The sequence below is a fragment of the Rhincodon typus genome, chromosome 35 (genome assembly GCF_021869965.1).
Source record: "Rhincodon typus isolate 14 chromosome 35, sRhiTyp1.1, whole genome shotgun sequence".
NCBI classification, from domain to species: domain Eukaryota; kingdom Metazoa; phylum Chordata; class Chondrichthyes; order Orectolobiformes; family Rhincodontidae; genus Rhincodon; species Rhincodon typus.
In genome coordinates, this window is record NC_063366.1 from 17,721,484 (window position 1) to 17,744,385 (window position 22,902).

The window sequence follows — 22,902 nt, forward strand, 5'->3', positions numbered from 1 at the left end:
TTGGCCTGCTGTGTTCATCCAGCTCTACACCGTGTTATCTCAGATCCCATTTCTGAAGAAGGGTTTGGCCCGAAATGTCAGCCTTCCTGCTCCTCTGATGCTGCTTGGCCTGCTGTGTTCATCCAGCTCTACACCGTGTTATCTCAGATTCTCCAGCATCTGCAGTTCCTACTATCTCTCCAACCCAACCAGTCTCTCTTCATACATTAGTCCTGCCATCCCAGGAATCAGTCTGGGAAAGACCCCACTTCTGGAATATCCTTCCTCAGAAAAAGAACTGACAGAGATGTGGATGAGATTGGTCAATGAGGAAACTCAAGCAGGTTGTAGTGAACTGTAAATGCATGTACAGACCAAGTGGAGCAAATAGCCATTCATTGTGTTTTTGCGCTCGACATATAACCCGATGATGGTTTAAACAGAAGGGAGGATCAGGCAGTGACTATCATAAGCAGCTGCGTCTATTTTTTACTTCTTGCCTGCTGTCCCCTTTTCAATCTGAGATGGAAGTACTATTCTCCCACTGCTGAGGCATAAGCAAATCATTCCACCTGGTTCTTACACAATTCTTTCCTTGTTCCCTGGCCAAATCGCCCCTTGAACTGAGTGCTTTGTTCAGTTAGGAGGCAGCCAAGTTATCGTGGATCTCGATTTAGACACTGGTTTGGCCAGACCGGGTACGCACAGCAGATTTCCATCCCCGTTAGTGATCCACATGGATTTTACTCCCAGTGATCATGGATGATAGTCACCATCACTGAGACTAGTTTTCAATTCCAGATTTAATCGATTGAATTCAGATTCCAAATCCAAAGTACTTGACAAATCAAAGCACTCTATCTGTTGATCCTCAACTTAACACAACTAGTATCAAACCATCTTTGATTATCTCGTATCAGTTGGAAATCTGACTGCTACCAGAAAGGTCTGGTAACTTTTATTTCACGTTAAATGAACCAACAACAATATTGGTGATATAGTCAACAGTGACGAGGGTTAGTAAGATTATAAAGTGATCTTGATCAATTGGGTCAATGGGCTGAGGAGTTGCAGATGGAGTTTAATGTGGATAAATGTGAAGAACTGCATTTTGGCAAAACAAAGCAGGACCGAACTTACACAATTAAAGTAGGACCTTGGGTAGTGGCTGTAGAACAGAGACATCTCGAGGTTCAGGTACATAATTCTTTGACTTTAGGAGTTGGGACATCACGTTGAGGTTGTAGAGGACATTGGTGAGGCCTCTTCTGGAATACTGTATGCAGTTCTGATCACCTTGTTATAGGAAAGATATTATTAAGCTGGAAAGGGTTCAGAAAAGATTTACCAGAATGTTGTCAGGAACGGAGCGTTTAAGTTATAAGGACAAGTTGGATAGGCTGGGACTTTTTCACTGGAGTGTAGGAGATTGATGTTCATAAATTCATGAGGGATATAGATATTATGAATGGCAGATGTCTTTTCCGTAGAGTGGGGGATTTCAAGACTAGGGGCAGTATTTTTAAGGTGAGAGGAGATATCTTTAATAAAAGACATGAGGGGCAACTTTTTTTACACTGAGAGTGGTTTGTGCGTGGAATGAACTTCCAGAGGAAGTGGTGGATGCGGGTACAGTTACAACGTTTGAAAGACATTTAGATAAATACGTGGATAAGAAATGTTTGGAGGGTTATGGGTCAAGCTTGGGGAGATGGGTCTAGTTTAGTTTGGGTTTATGGTCAAAGTGGACTGGTTAGACCGAAGGATCTGTTTCTGTGTGGTATGACTCTATAATAGACTACATTCACTGCAGAGTAGAAATAGGATTTCCAGCAAGCAGAACCAACAGATATACAATAGAAACATGAATTCTGGATATACCTCAGTCAGTTGGTAAAATAAGACACAACTTCTGATCAATGGGCTAAATGGCCTATTTCAGCTCCCATGTCTTCTGGTCTTATGGTGATTCATTCAGTTTGGAAGAACATGGACATAACATAAAAAAAAAATATAATTCTAAAAGGAGTGCAGAAGCAGAGGGACCTGGATGTATGTGGCAGAAGAGCTGGAGACAGCACTTAATAAAGAAGTGTATTGAGGAAAGGTCAAGCAAAGATATTAAGGAATATGGGCCAAAGGCGGGTTTTTGGAGATAGAGCAACAATCATCATTTCATTGAATGGCTCAAGACGCTGAATGGTCTACTCCTGTTCCTATGTTCCTGAGCTTTATAATAAGGATGTAAAGTACAAAAGCAAGGAGATGATGCTGAATTTGCATAAATCACTTGTTAGACATCCGAAGAGATAGGAGAGGCGCTAAATGAATATTTTTCGTCAGTATTCACACAGGAAAAAGACAATGTAGTCGAGGAGAATACTGAGATACAGTCTATTAGACTAGACGGGATTGAGGTTCATAAGGAGGAGGTGTTAGCAATTCTGGAAGGTGTGAAAATAGATAAGTCCCCTGGGCCGGATGGGATTTATCCTAGGATTCTCTGGGAAGCTAGAGATGAGATTGCAGAGCCTTTGGCTTTGATCTTTATGTCGTCATTGTCTTCAGGAATAGTGCCAGAAGACTGGAGACTAGCAAATGTTGTCCCCTTGTTCAAGAAGGGGAGTAGAGACAACCCTGGTAATTATAGACCAGTGAGCCTTACTTTGGTTGTGGGTAAAGTGTTGGAAAGGGTTATAAGAGACAGGATTTATAATCATCTAGAAAGGAATAATTTGATTAGGGATAGTCAACACGGTTTTGTGAAGGGTAGGTCGTGCCTCACAAACCTTATTGAGTTCTTTGAGAAGGTGACCAAACAGGTGGATGAGGGTAAAGCGGTTGATGTGGTGTATTTGGATTTCAGTAAAGCGTTCGATAAGGTTCCCCATGGTAGGCTATTGCAGAAAATACGGAGGCATGGGATTGAGGGTGATTTAGCGGTTTGGATCAGAAATTGGCTAGCTGTAAGAAGACAGAGGGTGGTGGTTGATGGGAAATGTTCATCCTGGAGTTCAGTTACTAGTGGTGTACCTCAAGGATCTGTTTTGGGGCCACTGCTGTTTGTCATTTTTATAAATGACCTGGATGAGGGCGTAGAAGGATGGGTTAGTAAATTTGCAGATGACACCAAAGTTGGTGGAGTTGTGGATAGTGCGGAAGGATGTTGCAGGTTACAGAGGGACATAGATAAGCTGCAGAGCTGGGCTGAGAGGTGGCAAATGGAGTTTAATGCGGAAAAGTGTGAGGTGATTCACTTTGGAAGGAGTAACAGGAATACAGAGTACTGGGCTAATGGTAAGATTCTTGGTAGTGTGGATGAGCAGAAAGATCTCGGTGTCCATGTGCATAGATCACTGAAAGTTGCCACCCAGGTTGATAGCGTTGTTAAGAAGGCGTACAGTATGTTAGGTTTTATTGGTAGAGGGATTGAGTTTCGGAGCCATGAGGTCATGTTGCAGCTGTACAAAACTCTGGTGTGGCCGCACTTGGAGTATTGCATACAGTTCTGGTCACCACATTATAGGAAGGATGTGGAAGCATTGGAAAGGGTGCAGAGGAGATTTACCAGGATGTTGCCTGGTATGGAGGGAAGGTCTTATGAGGAAAGGCTGAGGGTCTTGAGGCTGTTTTCGTTAGAGAGAAGAAGGTTAAGAGGTGACTTGATAGAGACATACAAGATGATCAGAGGATTAGATAGGGTGGACAGTGGGAGCCTTTTTCCTCGGATGGTGATGGCTAGCATGAGGGGACATAGCTTTAAATTGAGGGGTGATAGATATAGGACAGATGTCAGAGGTAGGTTCTTTACTCAGAGAGTAGTAAGGGCGTGGAATGCCCTGCCTGCGAAAATAGTAGACTCGCCAACTTTAAGGGCATTTAAATAGTCATTGGATAAACATACGGATGATAATGGAATAGTTTAGGTTAGGTGGGCTTCAGATTGGTTTCACAGGTCGGCGCAACATCGAGGGCCGAAGGGCCTGTCCTGCCCTGTAATGTTCTATGTTCTATGCAGTATCTTACATGGTTCTGGGCTCCACACTCTAGGAAGGATATGAACGAATTAGACAGAGTGCAGATGAGATTGACAAAATTGATTCCAGGGATGAGAAACTTCACCCAGGAGGTTAGATTTGAGAGTTTTGAACTGTTTGCTTTTGGAGAGGAGAAGGCTAAGAGAAGATCTGAAAGAAGCTTTCAAACCCATGAGCTGGCTGGACAAGGTATCTAGGGAGAAAGTGTTCCTGTTCCTCGAGGAATCAAGAACGACAGAGAATAGATTTAAAGTGACATGCAAAAGAAGCCACAGAAATGTGTGAAAAAAAAAACATTTGCACTCAGGGTATGAAATACACTGTCTGGAAACAGTGGAGACAGGTTCATTTGAGGCAATCAAGAGACCCATTGGATGGTTGTTTGAATAGAAACAATTTGAAAGGGGATTGGGAAAAGGCAGGAGAGTGATACTTCATTATGATGCTCATTGGGGGACCAGTGCTGACATGATGAGCTGAATGCCGTTCTCTGCACTGTAACACTTCTGTGCTTCTGTGGACAAAGTTATCCAAGATCACGGTTCGGCAAAGTTCAGCATACCCAAGGCATGTATATACTGCTATTTCTACCTAGTGCTGGATGCTGGAATGAGGATGAGGGGAGGGTTGGGGAGAGGAAACCAAAATATGGAAAGTTACAATTAAGAGTTCTGATGAAGAGTTGCGGGACTCGAAACGTTAATTCTGTTTTCTTCCCACAGATGCTGTCAGACCTGCTGAGTCTCTCCAGCAAGTTCTGTTTTTTGTTTATGGGACGTTATTGTTCAGTCTGTTTGCGTTTACCCACTGTTTTCCAAACATTTCCCAGTCAGAGTGAGAAAAAAAGGTACTAGCAAGATATTTTTCTCTTTTTTTTAGAAGCCTGTAAAATCTCCGTACTCCCGTACAGGCAATGACTGCAAATGGCTTCAGGCATAGATCATTTCAGCGTTTCTCCTTCAGCTAAAGTAAATAGAAACGAACAGGAGCCAAGCAAGAAGCAGACAGTAAACACTTCTGTAGGCTTCTGAAGAAGCGGCATATCAGACCCGAAACCGTTCCTTTGTCCCCACAGTGCTGCCAGGCCCCTCTGAGTTTCTCTTGGTGTTCTCTGACTTTGATCCAGATTTCAAGCACCCACAGCATTTGTTAGGTAGTAAAAAATGATGGAAACAAAAGGTCAAAAGCCCTCGTACAGTGAAAATACATCAGAGAGCAGGTACTAAATTGGAGTACTTTTCTCACTGTGCTCCCTCAGACAGTGGGCTCCAATGATCGCAAATGAAGACTTTCAAATACTGTGGGCAGTGAGAATAGCTCTAGATATCTCAGGCCAAGAAGTTCAGCTTTAAATCAGGCTTAGCTTTCCTATGATGCTGTGTCTACATCTTTTCGCAGGAGTCACCACATATTTCTTATCAAACAGTGGCCCATGGAAGGGAATTGTTAGAAGCAACAGTCTGCTTGTTTAAGAATCCATCTGTAAATTCCCGTATGTGCTCTGTGTGCAATTTGCAACAGCTCTGGACTCAGCTGAGGGATAAACATAACCAATTCGATTTCCCCAAAGTGGTCTGCTGTCCAATTACTTTCCTCTGAACTAGTACGCCTTGACTGGGCAGAGAAGAGGTGGGAATGGACAAATGCCTCTTTGATCGTCCAAAGGGCCAGTACCAATGTGATGGGCGGAGTGGCCTCCTAACACACTCTCTCACTCGCTGCATGATTCTGAGTGGCACCTGACACCATCAAGGCCAGTGGAGAATGTATACTAGCACACTCTTTGCCCCCTCTAGAGTCAATATTTCTTTTAAACTGCACAACGTCGGACGCACAGATGGGTGACTCTCCGAGGCAGTGGTTTCTCGCATCAGGACAAAGCCACCAAAGCTGCAGGAAATGACAGTCATTGACTGTGTGTGACACTGCGCCGAGACACAGCCACATGCATACTATAACTCCCACCGTGTACGTGTCGCTGAGCTGACCAAGCAGCAGGCTCTTCCACAGTCAACCTCAACCATAATTAGCTCCAAGTGGAGGTGCTCAGTCCACGCTTGATAAACCACCACACCACAGAGGCTTCATCTGCAGAAAAGTGCTATTCTTGCTGCACCGAGGGCTGCTCGCGACATCAGATTAACACAACTAAAATAAAACTGAGCTGAGCATGGGCAAGAATCTCACTCGACTGAGTTCCGTGCAATTTAATCTCACACGTTTTCAGGTAATGACTGGCTGATGATGGTTCCAGTGCAGAAACCTGCTACTCCTATCTCTAACCCCGTGCTGTCCCTGTCCCAGGAGTGTTTGATGGGGACAGTGTAGAGAGAGCTTTACTCTGTATCTAACCCTGTGCTGTCCCTGTCCCAGGAGTGTTTGATGGGGACAGTGTAGAGAGAGCTTTACTCTGCATCTAACCCTGTGCTGTACCTGTCCTGGGAGTGTTTGATGGGGACGGTGCAGAGGGAGCTTTACTCTGTATCTAACTCCGTGCTGTCCCTCTCCTGGACATATTGATGGGGACAGTGTAGAGAGAGCTTCACTCTGTATCAAACCCTGAGCCCTCTTGTATCAAACATCAAATCTTCCATAATGTGTGATTGGAAATGTTCACAGATACATCAGAAATTAGAACAGGGAAGAGATGGCGTGACAAAATGAGAGAGAAACTGAAAAAGAATCAAGCACAGGAGAAACAGAAGAAAAGAATGGAATGTTTAGAGGACAGTCAGCGAGTTATCGATAGGATGGTGGAGGGATTGGACACTGGGGCTGCTGGCACAATGTTCCCCCTTGCTTCTGAACAATCCCACTCTTTCCTATTCTCTCCCTGTCAGCCCCAACACCAGAAATACGACCTCCCCCTCCCTTCCTCAGCGCCAACACCAGCCTGCTCCCCCAACCACTCCACCAATAATTTTCCCACATCCAGAAACCTCTGAATCTCAGAGGCAGGGCGCTATTTCAACAGAGCCTCTTCCAGGGCACTGCTGAGCACGTGGGAGCTGATGGTGTCTGTCTGCCCAAGCCTGGGGTCTCGATCGAGGGAAAGGTAGGACAATGTATAGACCCTTAGTCAGGGCTGATTTGGAATGTTGTGCACAGTTCTGACCACCACGAAAAAGCACGTGGAGGCTTTGGAGAAGGTACAGAAATGGGGTACGAGGCTTGGAGAGTATTAGCTGTAAGGAGAGATCAGACAAACTTGGTTTGTTTTCACTTGAACATTGAAGGGCGAGGGGTGACCTGCTGGATGTTTACAAACTATGAGAGGCCTGGATAGAATGGGTAGTCAGAGTCTTTACACTCTGGGTAAAAATGCCAATTACTCAGAGACCTAGGTTTAAGGTAAAAGGAGATGTGAAACAAGTTTTTTTTACACAGAGGGTGGTAAGTGCCTGGAATGCGCTGCAAGAGGAGCTGGTGGAGGTGGATACAATAGCAACGTTTAAGAGGCATCTTGACAGATGTTTGAATGTGCAGGGAATAGAGAGATATGGTTGTGTAGAAAGGCAAAAGGTTTCAGTTTAGAAAGATGCCATGTGATGGCACAGGCCTGTTGGCCGAAGGGCCCGTTCCTGTGCTGTACTGTCCTTTGATGATCTTGCCATTGCCTGGTTCGCATAAGGTTTGATGGGCCTTCTCTGGAAGAGGCAGAATGGGTTCTGAAGAAGGGTCACCGGACCCGAAACATTAACTCTGCTTTCTCTCCAGCAATTTCTGATTTTGTTGCGGGCCTTTTGTTGGCTCCCCAGCTGGCGAGTGAGATTCCTGAAGCCTCAGCGAGACTCTGTTTGATTACTGTCTCACCATTTTATGAGTGGCTGATGTTTGTAGGCTGCGTGACAATGTGCAGCAAGTGTTTGGCATCTTCAATGCACAGCCAGGGAGTATGGTGGAGGTGGATGCAGTCTTGGTTTTCAAAACAGACTTGGATCATGATCTGAAGAGGAAAGTGTCGCATAATGGCTTCAGGAAGCTGAGTTGCACATCACTGAGCCGAAATAGCACAGCGTGGGTTAAAAAAGACTGGCACTCTGAAAGACATGGACATACAAAGAACATAGAGTAGTTTGTCTTGAACCAAAACTCACAATGTGTCACCTTAGATAAAAGATGATTGCAGCAATAAGCTCCACTGTTGAGAAAACCATGGCATAGTAAAAAGTAAGAAACAGACCCGAGACTGTCTAGAGAAGGAGGAAACACAAAAAATCATTTTTGCAGGTACCTATTGGAACAGCTGTAAAACCAGCTAGTCAGAACTGTCACTGAGCTGAAAAACTACTGTGAGGAAAGCATCTCTGAACAGAAAACCACTCAAAACCCCAGAAAATTGTAGACCTGCCAGCACCTTCTGCAGCCAGTAATAAGGGAAATGAGCCTTTGCAAGAAAAGTGAGGGCAGTAACAGCCCACAACCAGGTAAGGGAATGAATTTAAATCAAGCACCACAAAAAGAGACTGATTAGTGGACAACCAAAGCAAAATTGATTGTCAAAGGGAGAAGACAAAAGAGTTTCATTTTCACTGAAAAAAACAGGCTGAGGATCAAAGTTAAGACCTCCAACGGTGTGTTAACAATTGTCTAATTTATATATTCTGTGACAACATCAGCAATATTGTTCAGAGACCAGACTTAAAGAAATCAATTGAATAAAGATCAGGAACAAAAATAATTATTGAAGTTTGCCGTACCTCACTGTAGAATTAATTAAATCTTGGTAATTTTGACAAGTTGAACAATAAATTCAAATTTTATTTGGAAACCAATGAATTTTGTTCATTAAAATATTTTTAGAAACTTGGATGAAGAGAAGGTACACTAATCTGATTATGTGATGTCGAATTCAGTGCTAAAATACCTCAGACACAGAAAAATAAACAGATTGATTGATGTCACAACAGACATCTTTGATATAACCAAAATAAAACACTGAATCTTATTGAGTGATTTTGAGAATGTCCTTCCTGCACATATTTTGCAAATCCTTCTGGCACCGTGGAAAGGAGTATCCGTACGGTTGGTAAAGCAAAATCTGAACTTTACATTGAAATCAGCATTTAGAACAATCGAAAATTTAATAGCTTTTCGGTTTAGAGCTACAACCACAATCTTCACAACAATAAGGATTTGACAACAACTTTAATCAAAGAGGAACACCGCAACAGCACAAAACAGCAAAATGAGCATCACAGGAGGAGATTGAAATCCTAGCAATATTATCCTCAAAAATAATCAAGAAATTAATCAGCAACAAACTGGAACTGTTTTGACAAGAAAGATTTGAGCAACCAGATCAATGTGATAAATCAGTGAATTGGCAGATGTGGAAAACCCAATTCCTAGTATTTCAATTAGCTTCTGGATTGGGCACTAAATAAAATACTCTACAGGTTAGGACATTTCTTGACTGCGTAGGAAGAACATCAGATCATGTGTTACACAGACAACAGGCTGATGGAACATTTGACTATCTACTAAAAGTTTTGATCAATATTTCACTTCCAGAGTAAATAGCACTCTGATGTGATCATGTTTCAGTAGCAGATATTAACTCCCAGGACAGTCTGCAGATAGTACATACAGATCATCAATGAAACCATCTGATACCTATAGTTATGGAAACTTTCAACAAGAGTTCATTTGAAACAGTAATGTTATTATCCTCTTAGATAAGTCAATTACTGAACTTCTTCAAACTAAAAGAGAGTCTAGCTCTGGAATGAGCAGACCAAATCACGATGGATATAGCATTAGAAAATTGTTCAAGAAAGATTATACTGCAAGGGATCCATTAAATCCAAAAATAATCTACAAAGGGTGTTGGTAGAAAGAGAAACATAACCAACTTGTGAGCTCCTTCAGCCTAGCTAAACTGAATCTCTGGCCTAACAGAATCTAGCAGAGAAAGTGCAAAATCACCTGGTTTTCCCTTTCTCTTATACCTTGGCATACTTGACCCACCTACCGAAACAGATGAATAAAGTAAGGGGAAGGGCCAGAGACATAAACAATAAATGTAAATAAAAGTAAGTGTTGTGAAAAAGGGAATGATCTTGGTATATCATTTGAGAATGCATGTAACTGTTAATCAGTGTTGATGATGGAGGAAGAAAGCTGCGAAGTGTTCTGTGTAAGGGCTGTAGGACTCTGGAGAAAGTTTGTGATGATGTTGCAGAGCTTCATATCATTGATCAATCAAAGCATATATCTACAGGTCCCTCTGTACTGTGGGGTCTTTCACTTCCGAAATGCTCTTGAATCTTGACTGCTTTATCACCCCAGGGTATTCAATCTGTATCACATCATGTTGATTGTTTTTAAAGAGACAAATCCACCATGTAGTAACTGCTTGTGGTATTATGTGTAATGCAAAGTAGACACAGGGATTCCATTTAGTTGAATATCTCTGGTGGGTTCATTTACAGCTAAAGCTAATACAGACAATGCAGACTGTTATCTTGACACAGCCTTTGTCCAGGGTACTACAATGCATCATGGCTTTGGGTCCTGGATGTGTAATGACATCTAGGAACTTAGCCGACTTGCAGGTTGATCTTCTTAAAGGGACATCACCCTTAAAATGATAGCACTTGATGTGTGAAGGAATGAATGTAAGAAACATTTCTTCACACAATGAATAGTAGTAACCTAGAATTTCCTCTCCCAAAGCTAGTGTAGATATTTGGAAGCCAACTGCTAATTTCAAGACTGGGATGGAGAAATTTTTGTTGGATATGGCTAATGTGGTAAAAGAAGATTCATCTAAACCAGGAGGCTGTAACTAATCACATGACTCTTAAATCAGTGAGAGAGAAGACATCAACCTGGAATAAGGATTTGAACCGAGAGAGGTCTTAGACATTGCACTAGAGAGTTGTATTTGGTAACCTACTTTGTGCAGGTGTAAATCAAGGAGTCTTGTAGTACACAAGGAGATGACAAGTCTTACTTACAGGTAGGGAGCAAGAGGTAACAGGGACAATGTCAGGGATGAAAGATTAGTCGGGGATATGCTGGAATGTGGAGTTGAGGTTAAAATCAGATCAGCCACCATCTTATTGAATGGAGGAGGTGGATAGTTGGCCTGCTCTTGTTTCTTGTTTGTGTGTAAGTGCTGATACCTACAGCTAGAGATACATAAAGATAGAACAATATTCCCAATTTATAGGTGGCAAACAAGGCTCCGGGCAAAGATCAAACAGGAATGAAGGGAATGAGAGTAAAGGTGGGTAATTGAAATTAAAGTGCAGGTCAGCCACAGTTTGATGAAGTTCTGTATGCTTTCCCCATAGCACAAGTTGGAGAATTCCACAAGATTCCTTGAGAGGAAGTTGGAGGAGTTTTGCGAAGCACGGGTCTCCCAGGGAATCAAGATCACCAAGACAATGGTAAGTCTTTTCTTTTGTAAGTCTGGTTGTGGGCAGGAGGGGCTGTGGATGAGGACAACACCTTGGCAGATGGAGTATAATATGAGGTCATCCTCTTTGGCAGACAGCAATCACAAAGCAATATCATGTGTAATCAAAGACCCCTCCCACCCCAGTTATAATCTCTTCCAACTTCTTCCATTGGGCAGAAGATACAAAAGCTTAAACACATGAACCAACAAATTCAAGAGTAGTTTCTTCTGCGCTGTTATTAGATTTCTGACTGGACCTCTCAAATTTTAAATTTTATGTTGATTTCAATCTTGGTTCACCATCTCTGCAGCTGAGACATTGTAATCCTCGTTGTGTTCTACTATCCCAATGCACTTTGTATGATCGGTGTGTACTGCATGCAAAACAAAACTTTTCACTGTACCTAGGTACATGTGACAATAACAAATCAAATTGAATTAAATCATTTTAAGTCAGAGAGACTGCAGAAAGCTGCAGTGTAGCTGAATCTGGGCATCCTTGTATAAGTTGCAGTATAAAAGAAAAACATCACCGCTGAGGTTTCTTCCAGCTGTTCTTTTTACTCTTATTTGAGATTTCCAGCATGCAAGTGTTTCACTTTTGTATTCCAAAAGGTTAGTATATAGGTTCAGCAAGCAGTTTAGAAAGGTAATTTAATATTGGTCTTTATTGCAAGGGGAATGGAAAATAAAAGTAGAGAAGACTTGCAATAATTGCACAGAGCTTTGGTGAGGTCAGACCTAGGGTGCTGTGCACAGCTTTAGTCTCAATATTAAACAGAATCACAGGATAGTTACAGAAGTAACTAGTGCAGAAGGAGGCCATTCAGCCCAAGTGCCTGTTACTGGATCTATTATCCAGTGCTAATCTCTTGCTCTTTCCCCATATTTTGCACATTACTCCGATCGAGCTAATTATCTAGTAATCCCTTGAATTCCTCAATTGAGCCTGTCTCCACCACATTTCCAGGCAGTGCATTGTATAAAAAACTGAAAGAACTGCAGACGCTATAAATCAGTAACAAAAACAGAAGTTGCTGGAAAAGCTCAGAAGATCTGGCAGCATCTGGTGAAGGAAAAAAAAATCAGAGTTAACGTTTTGGGTCCGGTGACCCTTCCTCAGAACTGATGGTAGCTGGGAAAACATCAGCTTATGCATTGTATACCCTAATTAGTCGGTGAATAAAACAGATTTTTCTCACATTTCCTTGCTTCTTTTGGAAACCACTTTATATCAATGCCCTCTCATTCTTAATTCTTTCATGAGCAGGGGCAGCTTCTCCCTTCCTATTCTGTCCAGCCCACTCATGATTTTAAAAACCTCACTCAAAATTCCTCTCAATCTTCTTCTCTCCAAAAAAGAACACAGTCCCAAACTATTCAACCGATCCTCATAAACTGAAATTAATAAGCAAAGAATGTATTTTTTTTTGGAAATAGTTCAGGGCACGTTCACTCTGTAGATCCTGGGATGATGAAAAGGTGAGCAGTATGGCCCTATACACAGCAGAGTTTAGAAAAATTATTGTTGCTTTCGTGGATTCTGAACGTGGTTGATAGGGTGAATGTCGACAAGATGTAACTCTGTATCTAACCCCGTGCTGTCCCTGTCCTGTCCTGGGAGTGTTTGATGGGGACAGTGTAGAGGGAGCCTTATTCTGCATGTAATCCCGTACTGTCCCTGCCCTAGGAGTGTTTGATGGGGACTGTGCAGAGGGAGCTTTACTCTGTATCTAACCCCATGCTGTCCCTGAATGGGGAGTGTTTGATGGGGACAGAGTTTGCTTCTACCTTATTGATCCTTGAATGTTAGCACTGGACTATAGACCCCCTTCCCTGCCAATGCTGCTGTGTAATACTCCACCTATGTCTAAATAGTCCATCTCTTTGCATCTTGTGAGCGTATACTCACCAATCCACTCCCTCTTCACTTGCAGGAGCTGGTGAAGGGTCTTGAGGAAAACATTGAGGCAGAATTTAGCAAACTGCACCTGTTCCTGCAGGAACAGGAGTGCACGCTGAGAGAGGAACTGAGGAAGAAGTCAGAGGAGTTGTTGCACTCACTGGAGGGAAACCTGCATCTCATTTCGAAGAGGAGCAGCTCCATCGAGAAGTTCATCACTGAGATAAACTGTCTGATCCAAACAGACGATCAGGACCGATTATTGATGGTGAGCACTGTTGCTCTTTAAAGCAAGGGAAACAAACTGCAGTCCAAGGGCAGGGTATCGGGGCAAACACCAGCAATTACTGCACATTGTTAGAGCCCGGGGGAAGATGCTAGTGAGCTCCTGATTGTAAATACCACACTCCATGTGAATGAAGATCTCTCTACATCCCTGTTTGGGGGCAATTACACAGTGCCCTTAGGGGGAGAAATTACACAGTGCTCATGGGGGAGAAATTACACAGTGCTCTTAGGGGATAATTACACAGTTCTGTTAGGGGATAATTACACAGTTCTGTTAGGGGATAATTACACAGTGCTGTTAGGGGATAATTACACAGTGCTGTTAGGGGATAATTACACAGCGCTGTTAGGAGTTAATTACACAGTGCTGTTAGGGGGTAAGTACACAGTGCTGTTAGGGTGTTAATTACACAGTGCTTCCCACAGGGGAGGCAATGGCCTAGTGGTGTTATCACTGGACTGTTAATCCAGAGACCCAGATAATGTTCTGGGGTACGTCCTGAATGAGGTTATGCAATTGCCTTCACTCAAGTGGTATTCCCCAAGCTCAGTCAGACCGGCAAGAATGTCCACTTCCATCAGAATATTCTGCAATTTGTCTGCTCCACATGCCACGTTTTACAATGATAAGGCCAGTTGTAGTGCCTGTTTGAAGTCCAGTTGGGCTTCAGCTCTTGGGAGCTTTTGCATGATTGCATGATCAATCCCACATACCAAATGGTCTCTCAGCATCTGCTTAAGGTTTAAACCAGTCACATGCCTTTGCCAGTTGTTTTAACCTTGTCAAAAATCCTAACATGGATTCCCCTGGTTCTTGAACTGTCGAGAAAATACCCTCTTAGAATTAGAGGAAGCTTGGAGTTGTAATATTCCTCAACTAAATCCATCAACTCTTGAAAGGTTTTAGTATCTGGTGCCTCAGGGAAAGTTAGGTTCTTAGTAACCAAAAAAGCTGTGGTTTCACGAGCTGTCAAAAGAATTACCCATTGCTTTTTATCTGCCCTAATGTCTTTTGCCTGGAAAAAATAACACACTCTTCCCACATACTGGTCTCAGTCTTCAACAGCAGGATTGAATGAGTCAAGCTTCCCAAATATCAGCATGATGCCACAAATGCTTACCCCAACTCAAAGATGACTGTTGCGAACAAATTTCTTCCGGGGCACGCTTTCCTGTGATTGCCAGTGAAATAACTCCACAGAGGCTGGTTTCCCAGCCCTAAGTCACCCTTTATTTCCATGTGGAAAGTCCTTGACACTGATGCAACTCCCTCAGAGCCAACTCTCAGAGTGAACACAACTTCTGACACTCCTGTTTATATCCTGTTAGCTGGGGCTCCCTCATTGGACCGAGTTAACAGCCCCAATCAGGGACCTCATACTCTATGAGGTCTACCTCACTGACCTCAATACAATCACTACAGTGGTATTCATACAGTAATATTTGGTTGCTCACACATTTTGTTTGGGTGATATGCATACAGTGCTGTTTGAGGTACATTGACTCCCTGCCTGCTTCTCTGAGCTGATTAGTATTATCTTCAGTCCCTTACTCTGGAGGTTGGGTGAGTTGTACACATGTTAAATATTTGAATAGTAGAATCACTGTCTAAAACAAGTTCCAAAACAGAATTCTGAATCTTCTGCTGGAGCAGGCTATAAATATCTATTTGTGTCAATTTTTTTCCTTACTGCTGTGAACAGTTTATTAATTGTGTTGTTTTATGTATATAGGATACCAAGAGTATTCTTCAAAGGTAGGTAACTTCATAAAACATCCCTCTATTTAAACTGCAAAAGTGTCCATAACTGTGTGACTGTGTGTATCTGTGTCTGTGTGTGTGTGTGTGTGTGTGTGTGTGTTAACTTGTGTGTTTCAGGGAGGAGGTCAGAAGCTAGGAACACTGCGGTGAGTAACTCCCCTCCTGACTTCGCAAAGCCTGTCCACCATCTACAAGACACAAGTCAGGAGTGTGTTGGATTCTTCCCACTTGCCTGGATGGGTACAGATCCAACAGCACTGAAGAATATTGACACCATCCAGGATAAAGCAACCATGTGTTTGGCACTACATCCAGAAGTTCCCACTCCCTCCACCACTGACATGCAGTAGCAACAGTGTGTACGATCTACAAGATGCACTGCAGAAATTCCCTGCCTTGGGCAGCATGGTGGCTCAGTGGTTAGCACTGCTGCCTCACAGTGCCAGGGACCTGAGTTCCATTCCACCCTCGGGCGAATGTCTGTGGAGTTTGCACATTCTCCCCTGTGTCTGCGTGAATTCCTCCGGGTGCTCCAGTTTCCTCCCACAGTCCAATGTTTTGCAAGTAAGGTGGATTGGCTAAATTACCCCTAGTGTTCAGGGATGTGTAGTTAGGTGTGTTAGCCATCGGAATAAGTAGGGCTATAGAGTTAGGGGAGGGTGATGGGGATGTGTCTGTGTGGGATGCTCCTCAGAGGGTTGGTGTGGACTTGTTGAGGGAATGGCATGTCTCCACACTGTAGGAATTTTAACTTCAAAACTCCTTAGATAGGACTTGGGGAGGTGATGGCCTTGTGGTATTACTGCTGGACTGTTAATCCAGAGACCCAGATAATGTGGTGGGGACCCGGGTTCAAATCCCGCCATGGCAGATGGTGGAATTTAAATTCAATAAATATCTGGAATTAAGAGTCTAATGATGATCATGAATCCATTGCTGATTGTTGGAAAAACCCATCTGGTTCACTAATGACTTTTAGGGAAGGAAACTGCCATTCTTACCTGGTCTGGCCTATATGTGACTCCAGCAATGTGGTTGACTCTTAACCGCCCTCTGGTCAAAAAGGTATGGGCAATGAATGGTGTTAGGCCAGCGACACCCTCATCCCGTGAATGAATAAAAAAAATCTTCCAAACTCACAACCACTTCCATTTAGAAGTCCAAGAGAGGCAGATACCGTCACTTCTAAGTGCCCCTCCAAGCCATTCAGTTTCCTAACTTGGGCATATATCACTGTTTCTTCGCTGTCACTGGGTCAACATCCTGGAATTCTCTCCCAAACAGCACTGTGGGCTTCAGCATCTCATTTTCCTCTTGGGAACCCACAGCATTTAGTGCTCAATAATTTTAGGACCTGAATACCTTCTTTCATGTGGTTCACCCACCCCTGTGCCCAGTTAAGGAATTGAATCCCTACAGTGTGAAAACAGGCCATTCAGCCCATCGAGGCCACACCGACACTCTGAAGAGCATACCTACGCAAACCCATCCCCCTATCCTATCCCTGTAAACCCTATATTTCCCATGGCGAATCCCTACCCAAACCCATCTCCCTTCACACTATAGAATTCTACGGCTCTAATGTCCTTCGGGGAAGGAACCCTGTTGCCCTGTGACCCCCACAGCAATGTACGTGAATCTTAACTGCCCTCTGAAATGGCCCTAGCAAGCCACTCAGTTAAAGGGCAATTAGGGATGGATACCAGGCAGTGATATCCACATCACCATGATTGAATAATGAACCAAAAAAACCCCATGCTTTCATTTAAGTACAACACCAGTGAAATGCTGGTAAAGAGATGTCCCACATTGACTTACCCAATCGTGTTGCTGACTTTTTCAGAACTGATTTACACAACGAGCCAATCCTGCAGCCTTCTGATCTCAGTTTGGGGGAGTTTAAAGGGCCTTTGCAGTATGCAGCATGGAAGCGGATGCTGAACGTCGTCAGTCCAGGTAACTCCTTTGGTCTTGCGGATTTATGGGGTACCGTTTACACAGCGGCCCATCGAACACTCTACGTCAAACTGAACCAGCTCCAAAATCAGCAGGTTCAGCTGCTGCCACTCTAGTTTATTCCCAGCTGAAGTTTATAGAGAGCCTCAGGGTAAATGACTGCTGCCTTACGATGCAGGTGGTTTTCGATTCAATAGTTAATGCCAGTGCATTTCTACAGTGTTATGTCCAGTTATGTGAAGCAAGAAACAAGACCTAAAGCCCACCTGAGGCCTAACTAATTAAAAAATAAAGTTACATGCAGAAAAGAAGGATAGAATCTATTTCCATGGTATCACCTATCCACCCATACATTCACTGGATACCAAACTCCTTTCAACTCTCTAGGAACTCACTGGGCCTGCTTCACCAGCCTTTGTCATGCAACTCCCCTGTGTAGGTGTTGGCCATAGTTCACTCAGTGGCACTGTGGACTGTGCGACACTCTGGGTTCAGAGGCTTTGAGCAGCAAATCGAGGCAGATCCTGCCACTGCAGCACATGGGGTGTGGTGTACTGCCAGAGGTGCCTCATTTCAGACCATCCAAGACCACACACCCAAGCCATCCCCCCCAACAACACCTCAGGTGAATGTAAAACAGCATCAAACGTGCACTCAAGAGCAGCGGAGGGTCTTCATGGCACAGAAAGTAAGCCATTCGGCCCATCAAATCCATGCCATTTCTCTGGATCAATCAAACCAGTCCTGTCAGCCACCAGCACCTCCACATATCGCTCTGCAGGTTATTTCCCCGAGTTTCTGTTTCAGATCATTCATTATCTATTCTTCTGCCCATCGCACCATGCACCCCAATGCCCTCCCTCAATCCCATGGGCTGCCTGTTTCTGGTTAACTCTGTTTCTCTCTCCACAGATTCTGCCAAACCCACTCAATTTCTCCAGCATGTCTGTAAATGTCTGTGTGTGTGTCTGTGCATGTGTATGAGTGTGTGTGTATGTTTGACTGTGTGTGTGTGTCTGATTGTGTGTGTGTGTCTGTGAGTGTGTGCGCATGTGTGTATGAGTGTGTGTGTCTGTATGTGTATGTGAGCGTACGTATATACGATTGTGTGCGCCTGTGAGTGTGCATGTGTGCATATCAGGGTGTTTGTGTGTGTCTGTATGAGTGTGTGGGTGTATGATTGTGTGCATCTGTGAGTGTATGTGTGAGCGTGTGTGTGTCAGGGGGTTTGTATGTGTGTGTATGACTGTATGACTATGTCTGTGGCATTTTTGCTGTGCCTAGATTAGCTGCCATAGTTTTTACATTATAATGCTGTAAAGCATGCTCCATTGGGAACTCTATTGGCTTATTTGATTGTGCGAGGTGCTGTGCTCTAAGGCTGTGAGGGATATGGTCCAGATGCAGGTACTTGGAGTTAGGCCACAGATCAGCCATGATCTCATTGAATGGCATAACAGACAGTCGGGGGGTTTGTATGTATGAGTGTGTGGGTGTATGATTGTGTGTGCGTTTGTGAGTGCGTATATGTGTGTCAGGGGGTTGTATGTGTGTGTATGAGTGTGTGTGTATATGATTGTGCATGTGCCCGTGTGTGTGTATGTGTGTGTGAGTGTGAGCGTCTGTGTGATTGTGTACGTGTATGTGTGTGTGTGTTCATGTGAGTATGTGTGTGGCACTTTCACTGTGGCATGATCTGATTGAATGGCATAACAGACAGTCCGGGGTTTTGTGTGAGATAACAAGGTGTAGAGCTGGATGAACACAGCAGGCCAAGCAGCATCAGAGGAGCAGGAAGGCTGACGTTTTGGGTCTAGACCCTTCTTCAGAAATGGGGGAGGGGAAGAGGGTTGTATGAGTGTGTGGGTGTATGAGTGTGTGTGCGTTTGTGAGTGCGTATGTGTGTGTCAGGGGGTTGTATGTGTGTGTATGAGTGTGTGTATATGATTGTGCGTGTGTTTGTGTGTGTGTGAGCGTCTATGTGTGTGTGTACGTGTATGTGTGTCTGTGAGAGTGTGTGTGTCCGTGTGAGTATGTGTGTGGCACTTTCGCTGTGCCATGATCTCATTGAATGGCATAACAGACACGAAGGGCTGAGTGGGCGACTCCTGTTCCTATATCCCAACTAATTTCACAACTCTGTAACGTGTTGAGTGGAGCGTCTCCCCCTATTCTCGCTGTGCTCCTTATAGGTGTGCTCAGATGGTAATAAGTCTCTCACTTGCTCTGTGTCTGTGCGCAGTGCCAGCTGCTCTGGCCTTCGACCCGGACACGGCGAACCCCAGCCTAGTCCTGTCCAAGGATCACACCATGGTGAAGCGACGCTCCAGGTTCAAGCAGCTGCCAGAGAGCGCCAAGAGGTTCACCTTCTGCGCCTCGGTGCTGGGGGATGAGGGCTTCGCCTCGGGCCGGCACTACTGGGAGCTGGACTTGGAGAACATGTCCGGTTGGATCGTCGGAGCGGCCAGTGAGACGGTGAACAGGAACGACGACGTCCCGCTGACCCCCGCCAACGGCTTCTGGACCATCCGGCTGTGGAACGGGAAAGTGCACACTGCCGCCCACGGCAGCTCCGGCTCCCTGTGCTGCTCCGAGGGCAAGCCAGACAGGGTTGGGGTCTACCTGGACTACGATGAAGGCCAGCTGTCGTTTTACAACGGCTCCGATATGTCCCATCTCTACACCTTCTCCGATCACTTCCAGGAGAAACTCTACCCCTTGGCTCTCCTGCTGCCCAACCTGGAAACAGCCGAGGTAGAGGTCCTGAAGATTTTCCATTTGTATTTGTGAGATTTCAGAGGGAACAGGAAGGGACAGAGGGCCGAATACCAAAGGTGGTGCTTCCCCGGTGGAGAATGGAATTTGGTTACAGTCCCACCTGCTCCAGCAGGTTGATTCGAAAATAAAAAAAATTATAAAACCCACCTCCGATGTTGATGGTTGTCACTTGTGGGAGGGGGTTTTGAATGCAAGAGGAGTTGGTTTTCTTGTCCATTTCCCAGTAGCTAGATTCTGAAACCGAAGGTGCTCTGACTCTCCGGATGCTGCCCAACAGTTGGAACTGCGTTTCCAAAGTGGAACACTATATGTCCAAGCCAAGCCCCGAGTGTGGTGAGCCCTAAATTTAAGCTGATACCTTCAGTGTATCACCCCACGAAAGGGGCTGCTTTCCCAATAGTTGTATCACTGTGAGAACTCCGTGTCCCCACTCTTCTCAACTCAATGTAAATGGTTCCCTAGACACTGTTTTGGGGAAGGCAAATGCTGCTCTCGCAGAAAGACACCCCCACCCAAAACAAAACACACACACAGACACCCACACTCATAGACACACATACTCACACACACAGACACAATCACATTCAGACACAATCACACACATGCACATAAAACACATGCACACACACACACACATACATGGGAATGGGCAAAGGACAGACATGACTGCACTTTGCATTGTTACAATTTTCGAAGAGAACAAAATAAGAAACGAAAGCATTAGCCAGTAAAAGATACACTAGAGGGTGCTGTTCTACATTTTTACTGAGAACTTTCTCCAACAGTTAAGAGGGAGCTTTATCTGTATCTAACCCCATGCTGTCCCTGTCCTGAGCTGTGCTTGATGGGGACAGTGTAGAGGAGCTTTACTTTGGATCTAAACCAGTGCTGTCCTTATCCTGGGAATGTTTGATGGGGACAGCATAGAGGAAACTTTGCCCTGTTTCTAACCCTGTGCTGGGAGTGTTTGATAGAGAGAGTGCATGGTGCTTGTCTGTTACACTCAGTGTCACTTGCTTGACTGATAACTGCCAATCAGTGATGGCCTGTTGGTTGAATCTGGAATATTTGCACTCTGTTGTAATATTCTATAATTTGTTTCTTAGAAATGCTGCTGTCGACAACATGTCTGAACATGTTCCTGCTTGTCTGGTTTGCCTGTCACATCTAGATGCTATGTCTGTAATCTGAGGGACATTCTCTGTAAAGTTTTTAGAGCAGAATCTCGCAGACTGGGCGAAGTGTCGTGACTTTCCTGTGACTTTCTCTCTTCCAGGAACGTATTAATGAGAAAGAAACACAATGGCCACTCTTTTTCATTTGGTTTCCCTGTCTCTCTATCCTGTCTCTGTGTCTCCTTGTCTCTCCCTCTGTGACTCTCTCTCTATGTTTCGATCCGCGTCTAATTCTGCGTCTCAGAGCCTCGTGTTTCTCTTTGCCTTTTGCCTATAAATCTGCCCCTTATATTTCTCTCTCTCTGTCTATATCTCTGTGTCTTCCTGAAATAACTGCACGAGGCCGGTTTCCTGTCAATAAGTCACCCTATATTCATTTGTGCACACTACACCGGCTGTGATTAGCCAGCTCGGAGTCAATCCCTTGAAATGAAGAGATTCTAAATCCCCTAGTTGTTTTTTTTCAATTAACTTTATTAACAGGGGAAAAAAAAAACACACCCATGTGACCATAGAATCAGTATCAAGCAGAGCCCCTCGGGGCACCGCCTGTGTGAAAGAAAAAACGAGGGGAAGGGTCGGTGTTAAAACAGAGTTCGAAGGGGGATATAAAGCGCTCCACACCCCCCGGGGCCCACCGGTCACTAAAGGCATTGAGGGACAGTGTGTGCTCCTTCTCCAGGGCGCGGACGCAGCCATGGAAGACAGTCGGACATAATGACCCCCTCCACGGCCCACTGCCTGGACCTGCTAATGGGCAGCTTGGCCAGGCCCCAGGAGCAGACCCACGAGGGAGAAGCTCACACCCTCACCCACTGTGTTCCCAAAGATCAGGAGCGTGGGGCTGAAGTGCAGCCAGAAATACACGCAAAAAAAAACTGAAAAAGGAGTGGAAGAGCGTTCACACGCAATACATACACGGTCCACGGGCTCTGCAGCCGCAGAACAGACAGCTGGACTGGGAGTCCGTGAACCACCGCAATCTGTGGTTACATGGGACCGCAGCGTGCAACACCCTTCACCCCCAGACCCCTGAGGGAAAAGCTGGCGGGGGGGGGGGGGGGGTTCTCCCACGTAGAGAGCCCTCCACTGGGGATCCCCGCCGCCTGGCGGTAAATGGGCAGGGGTACGCGCAGACGGGATCCCACCGCACACCTGAGCATCCTCCAAACGGTGCACAGCGTCAGCTGTTTTAAGGAGTTGGATGACGGTGGCCTGCGATCCCCCAGTTATAATGGTCAGCCAGGGCTGACCTGATTGGCTCAGGTTAATAGCCCCAATCAGGGACCTCGCAGTCAATAAGGTCCACCTGGTTCCAATCGCTACACGTCTTTGTCTTTCTCACTCTCACTCTCTCTTTCTGTCTTTCTACCACATTCTCTCTGTCCATCACACTCTCTGTTTCTCCCTGTTTATTTCTCTGTGTCCTCTCTCTTTCTCTCTCTACCACATTCCCTCTATCCAACATTCTCTGTGTCTCTCCCTTTCTATATTTCTGTACCTTGCTCTCCTGATGTTATCCTGTTTCACTCTGGCTCTGTAATCACTTTATGTCTGCCTGTCTCTCTCAGTCTCTCCCTTTCTCACTCTCAGCCTCTCTCTGTGTGTCCATCTCC

At 44.7% G+C, this 22,902-nt stretch overlaps 1 protein-coding gene across 2 annotated transcripts in view; it reads left to right on the forward strand.

Annotated features, from left to right (window-relative positions):
* Window positions 1-20,251, forward strand: part of LOC109933349 (zinc-binding protein A33-like) — a 26,309-nt gene extending 6,058 nt beyond the window's left edge. Inside the window, exons 2-6 of one of the 2 annotated variants that reach the window (XM_048616934.1) lie at window positions 11,318-11,413; window positions 13,362-13,595; window positions 15,349-15,371; window positions 17,221-17,333; window positions 19,576-20,251. In XM_048616934.1, the coding sequence (XP_048472891.1) occupies window positions 11,318-11,413; window positions 13,362-13,595; window positions 15,349-15,371; window positions 17,221-17,333; window positions 19,576-20,123 (1,014 nt within the window). In that variant the 3' untranslated portion in view covers window positions 20,124-20,251. The remainder of the gene's footprint in view (window positions 1-11,317; window positions 11,414-13,361; window positions 13,596-15,348; window positions 15,372-17,220; window positions 17,334-19,575) is intronic. The other variant, XM_048616935.1, reaches the window with a different exon arrangement.
* The last annotated feature ends 2,651 nt before the right edge of the window (window positions 20,252-22,902 follow it).